This window comes from Gadus macrocephalus, chromosome 19 (assembly GCF_031168955.1).
Source record: "Gadus macrocephalus chromosome 19, ASM3116895v1".
Classification (NCBI taxonomy): domain Eukaryota; kingdom Metazoa; phylum Chordata; class Actinopteri; order Gadiformes; family Gadidae; genus Gadus; species Gadus macrocephalus.
This window is the reverse complement of record NC_082400.1, coordinates 10,164,439-10,174,425: the sequence shown is the minus strand read 5'-3', so window position 1 is coordinate 10,174,425 and position 9,987 is coordinate 10,164,439. Positions and strand designations below refer to the sequence as shown.

The following is a 9,987-nucleotide window of genomic DNA, read 5'->3' as shown; positions in this document are numbered from 1 at the left end:
GTTATTATTATTATGTCATCTTTTTTTTTTTTGGCAAGCGTCACACAGTGCAATGTTGTTGGTCCCCAATCCGGTCCGGACCGCGGACCGGTAGTGTCTCAAAGCACAGACACAAACACTGTTACCGTTTTAATAACGTTGGGCTCATTTGGGTAGGGTTATGCAGTAACATGTATTATGCGTCGCTATCTATCTATCTATCTATCTATCTATCTATCTATCTATCTATCTATCTATCTATCTATCTATCATTCTATCATTCTATGTATCTATCAACCAATCCGTCGTCTATAGGCCTATGCCTGTCCTGCGCTCCATCTGTGTTTTCATTTTGCCGTAACAATGCTCTCTTGGAAATAAAGAAATAACCAAAATATATTTTATTTATACTCAAACCAGTAAATAAAAGGTACATCACATGTTATATTCGTTTTTATTTAACTGTATACCTATGTATTCAAAAATTGGCTATTTAATAGTCACAACATTTCAATGACAGACAATTATGTAATAAAGTCATTGACACAAAAAATACATTTAACCATAGCTGTCAGCGTCCTCTAGTGGTCGATTTCACTGCATCCTTTTATTTGAAGAGTCAATAGGAGTCACTTTAATGCTCCCAACATTTTTAAATAATTCTAAAATGTAATACTGATGACGTAATGATGATTCAGTATTTAACGTTACCATAATACTAATAATTGTTTGATTTATTTTTAGAAGAAAAATAACTGTACCATTGCATTATAACAAATCTCTCTTCAACAAATCTCTCTCCTATTGTATCCTAGATATTTTGGTAACGCAAAATAGTAACTCTGATTGTAGAGTAAGAAAATTACAAAGTTATTGAAAAAAAGCTTGATATATACATGTGGTTTTTTTACTCCGTCTAAATTATTACATTACACAGATAATATTTTCTATCTCTTCCTAAGATCACACAGAGATCACACTTTGTCTGATATTGGTGTGTGGTGCAAAGACTAGCACCATAATTGAATTTGTATTTAATCAATTACAATTCGAAAATTTTTCTCATAATAATAATACCATTATTATAATAATAGTAATATAATAACCTTCTTACATGCATTTCTGCTTGTTTCATCCTACCTCTCCTACATCAGCAGCACTGAAGGTAGTACCCCATCCGGCTCCTTCTCAAGCTTTCTTCCCTCTCCGATTTTGGGGAGATTTTCCTCTTCCCTTTAGGGTAAGAGGGGGTGTCGTACAGAGTGGGCCTGTGAAGGCCCATGAGACTGTCGTTGTGGTTAAGGGCTGTACATTGGATTGGGACTATCGCTCCATCTGGATTGTATTGAATACAGAGATGAAAATGTTTCAGAGGGAGGTTTGTTGAGGGGCCTCACTGGAGCCTGGCACCAGCCCGGGGGGGCCTCAGGGGCCCGGGGTCGGACCCTCTGACGGGGGGAGGACCTCCACGTTGTAGCTGACCCGCTTGGAGTGCAGGATACTGTAGCTGTTGTCAAAGCGCAGCACGTCTGAAACCACAGGAGGATGACTGGTCAGATCCACTGAATTATGTACACCATTTTATAAGATCAAAGATATCATCTACAAGATTAAGATGTTGGATTTTATATATATATATCAGACCTTTTATCCAAAGTGACAAACAGTCCATGCAGCTATATATATACATGTCATTTTTTATGAGCAGGTAGGGGTTTAAACATCTTGCTCAAAGAAGTCTGCAGAAAAAGACAGGAAATCAAACCCAGTGCCTTCCTGCCAGCAGAAAATTGGATTTAATGATTTTATGAAAATATTACATTATTGTTGTTTGTATGGCAAATTAAGATGGTTCTAATTACGTAAACTGTCCTTGTAAACATTGCTTTTTTCTCAACCAAACTTGAGTGCCACAGGGAAAGCAACACAACAAGAATAAGAAATTAGCTTAAAGAAACAGAATCCTAGAGCTACACTTAAGAGGTACATTCAACAAAACCGGTTCTGAGAGTCTATCTTCCTCTCTCTCTCTGTGTTTCAACGTACAGGCGCCAGTTCTGAAAGTCTATAGTCTATAGTCTATAGTCTATAGTCTATAGTATGTGTGTCAACGTACATGTGCCGGGCTGAGGGCAGAGCAGGGATTGGTCCTCTGGGACCAGGTGTGCGTTGTAGCGCTCGCTAGGGACCACCTGGCGCTGACCACCGTCCCCGTCCTCCTGGCTCCGGAGGAACACGCCGAAGCCGATGTCGGACCCGTCGCTCGCAAACTGCCACCTGCAAAGAGTTGGGAGGTCCCGGCGTTGAGGGGCCCGTGTTGGACCCCCTTGTTGATGAGGCGTCACACAAGCCCTTCTAAAGTCGGGCCCATTTGTGACATCACAAGCGTGATGGAGCATCCTCCCTGATCCATGCAGGATGGATCAGTTGGTGCAGTAGAGTCCACTTGGTGGGCTGGTGAGTGTGTCTAGCGTAGCGTAGCTAGACACACTCACCCTCCATCCAGTATGGATCAGGGCGGACACTCCCTCACATCGTCATATTTATGAATGTACGTGGTTCCAACTTTGCTCGATTGAATGGAAAGCAATAGTCGATGACATCTGATTCAGGGCCCCAGGACGAGGCGAGGCGGTGATACTGCCGCAGCGTACCTCAGGACGCTGCCTGGCACGGTGATGTTGTACTCCAGGTCGAACACCGAGCCCCGGCTGATGCTGACGCTGGTGTCGTAGGTGACCTTCAGCGAGTCACGCACGTAGTAGGACTTGGGCACCGGGCCGCCGTAGTTGATCTGCCCAAACAGAGACGGAAACACACCGCAATTACTATGGTTAGGATTACGGATTACGTTGCCGCTATTTTACCACCAGGTCTCATTTTAACGATAATCTAGCCGTTTGTGACATCACAAGTGGGAGTGTCCAGCTCTGTCTGAAGCTGAGATGCTCTGTGGCCAGGTTAACTCTCTTACAGTCCACCAATCAACAACTCCGTCCAGCCGGTTGCAAAATCCCACTTGTGATGTCACAAATGGAAGGATTTTTAAACAGTTTGAAGATGCAGATTCCCAGGTTTTTCCCACCATGGTCCGACAGCGAGGGTCTCCGTCCGGGTCGGTGAGCGATCCGCCATAGATGACAGGAAGCTGGTCTTTATTGACGTGTTTCTGCAACTCCTCTTGCCAGTTGCCTGGTTTTTAAAGCAGAACGATGATGTAAGATTTCCTTAATATCTGAAAGAATGTAGAGAGGATGTCACACTCCCTAAGGAAGGAGAGTGTTGAAGCAGTACCTCCCAGGACCATGATCTTTCGCTTGGTTTCCTCACACAGGAAGTGTTTGATCAGGTTATAGGCCATCGGAAACATCATTGGTGCTGAGGAGATAAGAAGCGAGATTAGATTTACTTCATCTTATATTTAGTCATCTGGCATTCTGCAAAGTAACAGAGTGAATTCATCTGCCTTAAGGCAGCTCGCACTGGGATGACTACAGGTAGACTGAGGACATTGTGGATCGAACCCAGAACTTTGGACTAAGAGTTGAACAACCTCATTTCTACAAGACTATCCTCGTTTAGGCAGACGCTTTTATCCAAAGCAAATAGTCAACAAGAAAAATACTGGCGCTTAAAGAGACACACACACACACACACACACAAATGGACATGTAGAGCTAAAATACCTTTGATGAGAAATACTCTCTTCAGACCTTCTGGATAATTCTCCTCAAACATGGTGAGGATCTAACGGAGAGGTGGAGAACGAAGAGCCGGAGTCAACACCTCCATAATAAACCACATTTCCAAGAAATAAAAAAGGGTTTTTGGGCAGGTCTTAAATGTAGAAGGAAATGTGGAGGCACGTGTAATAGTTGTTCAGGACTTAAGTGTCAGTAATGGAAGTACTAAGAAAAGACGCCAAAGACGTCATACCCTTAATCAGTGGTCACAATGTCATTCCGATCCGCTACCGATTAGTTTTGCTGACTCCATCAATGGTCCATGGTGACTTTGTGTTTCATGTCGCCATGTTACGTTCATATGTGACGTGATACGATACGATACGATATAACTTTATTAATCCCCCGTAGGAGAAATTTGTTTAGGAGAAATATGTGACAGTATCGGTGCTGTACCTCTCCATACGCCTCGATAGCTGGCTTCCATATGTGCTTCAGGCCCAGACCCTCGCAGTCATATATCAGAGTGATGGCCTCCACGTTCTTTCCTAGCTGTTGTTATAGAGCAGTATTGAGATGCGGAGAGGGGAGGGAAGGCAAGAGGAGGGGGGAGGGAAGACAGGAGGTGAGATGAGGTGAGGAGCAGAGAGGAGGGGAGGGGAGGGGAGAATTGCAGAGGAGAGGAGAAGGGAGGAAAGGACGAAAAAGTAAGAAGAGGAGAAGGGAGGAGAGGAGAGAAGAATAGAGAAGAGAAGAGAAGAGAGGGGAGAAGGGGAGAAGGGAGGGGAGGAGAGAAGAAGAGAGGAAAGGAGAAGGGATAAGATGAAAGGAGAGGAGGAGGGAGGAGAGGAGAGAAAAAGAGGAGAGGAGAGAAGCAGAAGGGAAAAGAGCAGGTGGGAGAAGGGGGAGAGGAGAGAGGAGAGAGGAGAAGGGAGAAGAGGCGACAGGATGCGACCAGGGGGAAATCAACAAATAACATTGTACAAACTATTGTTTTTTCATCTTAACCAGGGGGGCAGTGTTAACACATTGCTAAGTATGCATTGACGTACCTTCTCGGACTGCCTGCAGCACTCCCTGTGCAGCATCTCTGTGTGTCTGATCTTGGTCTTCAGGAAGTCCTGCTTGGTGGCGGACAGGAGGAGGCCTTTTGGGTCCAGGGGCCCGATGACGTCATACCACACAGGGCTCCCCTCACGGTCGTAGCCACACATACCGCCAGAGACATACTTCTTAATGACCTGGGGGATCGGGGGAGAGAGAGAGAGAGAGAGAGAGAGAGAGAGAGAGAGAGAGGGGGAGAGAGGGGGAGAGAGAGAGAGAGAGAGAGAGAGAGAGAGAAGAGAGAGAGAGAGAGAGAGAGAGAGAGAGAGAAGAGAGAGAGAGAGAGAGAGAGAGAGAGAGGGGGAGATAGAGAGAGAGGGGGAGAGAGAGACAGAAGGAGAGAGGGGGGAGAGAGAGGGAAACAGAGAGAGGGCGGGGGGAGAGAGAGAGAGGCAGAGAGAGAGAGGGGGGGGGAGAGAGAGAGGGGGTAGAGAGACAAAGAGAGAAACACACATAAGAGAGAGAGAGAAGACAGAGAATGGAGAAAGAGACATAGAGACAGAGAGCGAGATGAGAGAGATATATTATCACCAACATTGAAATAAGACACGGTTCACCAGATGGTGACACAGAAGTATAAATTGGCATTCACACTTCTGTGTTCTTGTACGTCACCAGTGTCGCCCCCACCAGTGTCGAGGCCATCAATTTGGTATAGTGTACATACAACTGTGTACACTATACAGACAACAGGGCAATGGGCTTGGTCTTTCAAGTGACGTTTTTTGTCCCTGTTCAATTAATAACAGACTAGTTAAGGAGGTTCACATTCACAGTATGTTCATTCGTACACCATGATTAAGATCACCAGAAATCCCTGAATGAATGAGTTTTGCTGGACAATGCTCAGAATCACAGATGCCGAAACATGAAAGCAGGCAACACCGTGGAGACCATATGGCGTACCTACGACGGCTAACGTCCACGGAAGTATGATCTGATTTGACAGCTGAGACGGCGCTCGGCAGAATGTTTACCTCGGGGGGGTCCCATTCAGAGATGATGCCGTCTACCCTCATTTTCCTCCTGAACTCCACATGCTGCATGAAGAAACACGAACACACGTGTATAAACATAGTCGGGGGAGAATAGCATTGGTTTTAGACTCATATAGAAACTAATGGACTTTTAATCTGAAATATTGATACTCAAATATAAATATATCGTACAATATATTTAGTATGAGGGTGATCATCTGTAGGACAGATTAAAGAGTAAGCTAATTTCAACAAAGCAGCAGTCTATTTGATCTCATTGCAATAATATTTCAATAACATGATCATTATCATCCTTATGTAATAAAATATTAAAAACATTATAAGATATCTATCTAGGTCATATTGACAGGTCAAAGTTCCCAATTATTACTATTTAATACTACCTATATTGTTGAAGAAGGTAAAAATACAATAATCATACCTTTCTGATCATTGCTTCCGATTTGGTTACATTAAAACCACGAGCTGGAAGAACAAGATTGTTATTAGTTATAACATTATAGACTTGGCATAGGTACTGTCAGTTATATCCCTTCCAGAGGTTCACACAAGCAGAGATCTTCAACCTCCACTGATTCAATCGGCTCTCTGGTAATTCTGACTGCTTTTTAGCTTTTAAATTCGATTATAGATTTTTCTCAATTGACTTAGAGAGAGAAAATGCCTATGCCTTGGGTGGATGGTTTTGGATGAATGGGTGGCTACAGTGACCGAGTCGGATAACTTTGTACCAGTTTAAACCTGTATTTTGTATTCATAAAGAGGTCAACGAACATGCAGAGCGAGCAAACAAACGGGCCTCTGTAGCAGGTTAGAAGAACTCAGAAAACCAATGGTTCCTTTTCAAGCACAGTGGCCGTGAGGAGAAGGAGCTATCGATCTGACCTCCTAGAGCTGCTCCTTCCCGGGAAGAGGCTTACTGACAACTGGACAACCTTTAGAATTTAAAACCCTTTTAAGGGCAATGGTGAGCAGATCAATGGGTGCTATTTGGTTTTTAAATATTTTAGGTGGTTTTAAGTGTGTTGAGCTCTGGGAGGTGGTTTCTTTTTAATGTCGAGGTCAGTTACTACTATTTAGGCTGCCTCCTTGGCCCAGTCACTATTGGAAACGAGATCCTAAACAGGTCTAACGTGGTGTGAACGCTGGGTTTAGGCAAAGAATTCACTTCACTTGACCCCAAACCTTTCCTGGTGGGCAACCATAAATTGAATGTAACCTGATAGATCTGTTTTGTTGTGTGCAAAAGATACTTAATAGTGTTTCAAGAATAACCTGTGTAGATGGAGGCTGTCTTGAGTGAAGCGAATGTACACTAATGTTCATCCACTAATGGGGAAGGGCTTGCAAACCACTCAGCGAATCATTACAGATGGTGCGTTGCATCAAGTGGATGTTTCATATCATGTTTCATGTCCATAACATGACGGGTAATCATGGGGACATATTAGTTTACCCTTTCCCTGTTTAGTCTATCATCTCAATGCTGAAACATGGGTTACATTTTAAAGCGTTTTGAATACATTGTTGGAAAAGGGATTTTAAAATTGTATAAGATAAATGTATGCAATAGCTTAATGGACTACCATGTACTCTACATGTTCTTTACCTCAGTGAAGCAATGCTACTGGACTGACTTTTAAGCTAATGCAAATATTTATCAGTTGGTCAGTTGGTCAGTTTGTGTGTGTGTGTGTGTGTGTGTGTGTGTGTGTGTGTGTGTGTGTGTGTGTGTGTGCGTGTGCGTGTGCGTGTGCATGTGGAGGCGGGGAGGGGGTTATCGATTCAAATTCCTAGAACTGTGGGTCAGAGCCTGAATCAACAGACCTGCCATCCCAGGTATGTCAACAGAGAGGGACGGCCTGTTGGACAGGGAGGGAGAGTTGTTTGGACTTCACATTCATCAGTCTTTGAAGGAATTTCACCATCCGAGTCGTGATAAAATCTCACCGGAATGACATTATAAATAAATACGTATATTTAATACGCATGATATAAGATCTTCATATGTGATGATGAAATGCATTTACAGTATCATCATCACAAATTAGGAATTAATTAAAATTGAAATCCCCCTTTAGAAAATATGTGGTTCAAATGAATGCGATCTAAAAATGTAATCAGATCTAATTGGATGGAATTGAAATGTCTCTCATCACCTGTTGCTGACAGACTCTCGCTTCCAGGGATAGGAGAACTATGGTCTTGAAGAGAAGACACACCTAGATGACCCTTTAGTCATGCTAATGCGATCAATGACGTCCCCCCACCAATGCTAGAATGCTATCAGCCTAGTGAAAGTACTTTCTTATCACCACATTCCTCTCGTTATAGTATTATGACAACAGACCTCATTATTTATAATTTTAAAGATGAAATGGTTGGAGGACATAATGATTGAATTTAATTTAATTGATCACTGATGGGCCATCATGTGATATGTATTCATTAATTGATGAATTTATTTTTAAGCCTAACGTTCTGGTTTTAATTTAGAGGGGGTGGAAGCAAATTCCGTACAACTGGCCTCATAGCTATATGCTATACCTTGAGCATAACCTAGGCCTGTATTAATGTCATATTATATCTTAATAAGACTGTGAGGCACACCTGCTTGTTCTGGTTGGTATAGTTCACTGCTTCCTACATCCCTTTCTTTGACCGACAGCAGCAACAGCCTATAGTGAGAGAGACTGAAACACCTTCTTCTATCCCCCAGGCCAGGGAGTTACAGGAGTCCTAACACAGCTTAACCTGTTCCTTTCCAAAGGACAGAATCTTGACATTCACAGGACATCAGTCTGAACTGAGCTGCTAACGCACTTCAATTATGGGACAAGGTTGGCGGCCTGTTAGTGAGTAGCACTGAGCATTAATCAATCCGCAGACTCGTTTTGAAGCTTCAAGGGTTCACCTCAGTGACCTGGGATCAAGATTTAGACGGCTACGGGCTACGTCATAGACGTGTCTGACAGGAGAACCGCACAGCCTCAAAAACAATATAATCAGACAATTAACGTAAAAGCCCATGGTAAACCCAGCGGAGGAGCAACTGGCCGTCGATCAAGCGTGCTAGTGGTGGCGAGTGGTTGGGATTGACGTTATGGAATACAACCCGGGTCTCTCACCTCTGAGCCAGCGGAGTAGGTAGTGGTCGTGCTGAGCCGGGAGGGCTGGGAGGATGTCCCGAACTCTCTCCCTAAACTGGGACCGGGAGAGGAGCAGCAATGGGTCAGAACACAACACAGGAACACACATCGGGTCGACCGGTCACTTTTAACAAACACAATTGACAAAGTAAAAGCTAAGAACGAGCGACAAGTCAACCTAGCTTAAAACTAAAGTGGGATCATTATCTGATGATAGTCCTACTACACTCATTAGGCATAGGCAAGTTATTTTCCTGTTTTTGTTTGCAGCAAAATAAAGTTACATTAACAATAATGTTAGAATGTGTTTTTCAGCATGCCCTGACTTTTATTTGTATCAGTAGGCTACATAGTAAACGTTGCGCATCTATGTATGTGTGGACCAGTTATGCTCACCGTTTCTAAAAAGTAAAGTGGTGTATGAACAGACAATGTCAGATAGATCCTGTTATTATATTTCGGATTACCCACCTCAGATAATATTTCTGCCTGTTTCGGACTGAGGTCTCCAACTCTCCCACTCATGGCGTCGGTCAGGTTTTACGCACAGAGGCAACAGAACTTAGGTGGCATTGGTGATCTCTATTTGGTTCCAGGGAATACAGCGTTATAGATCCGCCCCTCGCCCCTTCCAATAGAGACTAATCATATGGGCCCCCGAGGGCCTCTCCCACTTCTATATACGAGTTTTTTAAGTTTTTAAGTCACTTAGACGTTATTTCTGGTTATTTGAAGTTATAGGCCTACTGATATACTGTTTTGCAAGTGCACTATTCTATACTATATTATAATATACACAGTATTAATTAAAAAGGAGACCTACACCTAAATGTTGCCTAAATTGTGCCTGTTTGGACTTTCTTTTTATTAAAAGTCAGTTTCCTATACGCCTACTCGAGAGACAAACATGGACACCTGATTTTAAAGACATCTGCTTCACAGGAGTTTTACTTTACGCCACGGCCTTGACTGCGATTGCTCCCAGACGATAAGAACTTCAAGTAGTAGCACCTGTATCAAGTAGCGAGGTAAAACTGCACCAAAACGTAAGGGCCTCAATATATTTATTTAGTA

The 9,987-nt window shown here is 43.3% G+C and overlaps 1 protein-coding gene across 2 annotated transcripts; it reads right to left on the bottom strand.

The window, feature by feature from the left end:
• Window positions 1-417: 417 nt before the first annotated feature.
• Window positions 418-9,532, bottom strand: LOC132447638 (SEC14-like protein 2). 2 transcript variants are annotated; one of them, XM_060038526.1, is made up of 12 exons: window positions 9,385-9,532; window positions 8,893-8,968; window positions 6,186-6,229; window positions 5,744-5,806; window positions 4,715-4,903; window positions 4,119-4,214; window positions 3,666-3,726; window positions 3,274-3,357; window positions 3,065-3,171; window positions 2,634-2,773; window positions 2,096-2,256; window positions 418-1,508 (listed from the first exon to the last, which is right to left on the bottom strand). In XM_060038526.1, the coding sequence occupies exons 1-12, from the start codon at window positions 9,436-9,438 to the stop codon at window positions 1,405-1,407; spliced, it is 1,179 nt and encodes a 392-aa protein (XP_059894509.1). In that variant the 5' UTR covers window positions 9,439-9,532; the 3' UTR covers window positions 418-1,404. The 2 variants fall into 2 exon arrangements, with proteins under 2 accessions (XP_059894509.1, XP_059894510.1); XM_060038527.1 differs by having other exon boundaries at window positions 1,125-1,508; window positions 8,893-9,037; window positions 9,385-9,498.
• Between the last annotated feature and the right edge of the window lie 455 nt (window positions 9,533-9,987).

Bases quoted from the DNA above. Each gene is read 5' to 3' on its own strand.
- LOC132447638 (XM_060038526.1), bottom strand. From the start codon at position 9,438: ATGAGTGGGAGAGTTGGAGACCTCAGTCCGAAACAGGCAGAAATATTA. The intron at 5,807-6,185 runs GTATGATTATTG...TTCTTCATGCAG, and splicing joins CGGAAGCAATGATCAGAAAG to CATGTGGAGTTCAGGAGGAA. The intron at 2,257-2,633 runs GTACGCTGCGGC...AACTCTTTGCAG, and splicing joins GTGCCAGGCAGCGTCCTGAG to GTGGCAGTTTGCGAGCGACG.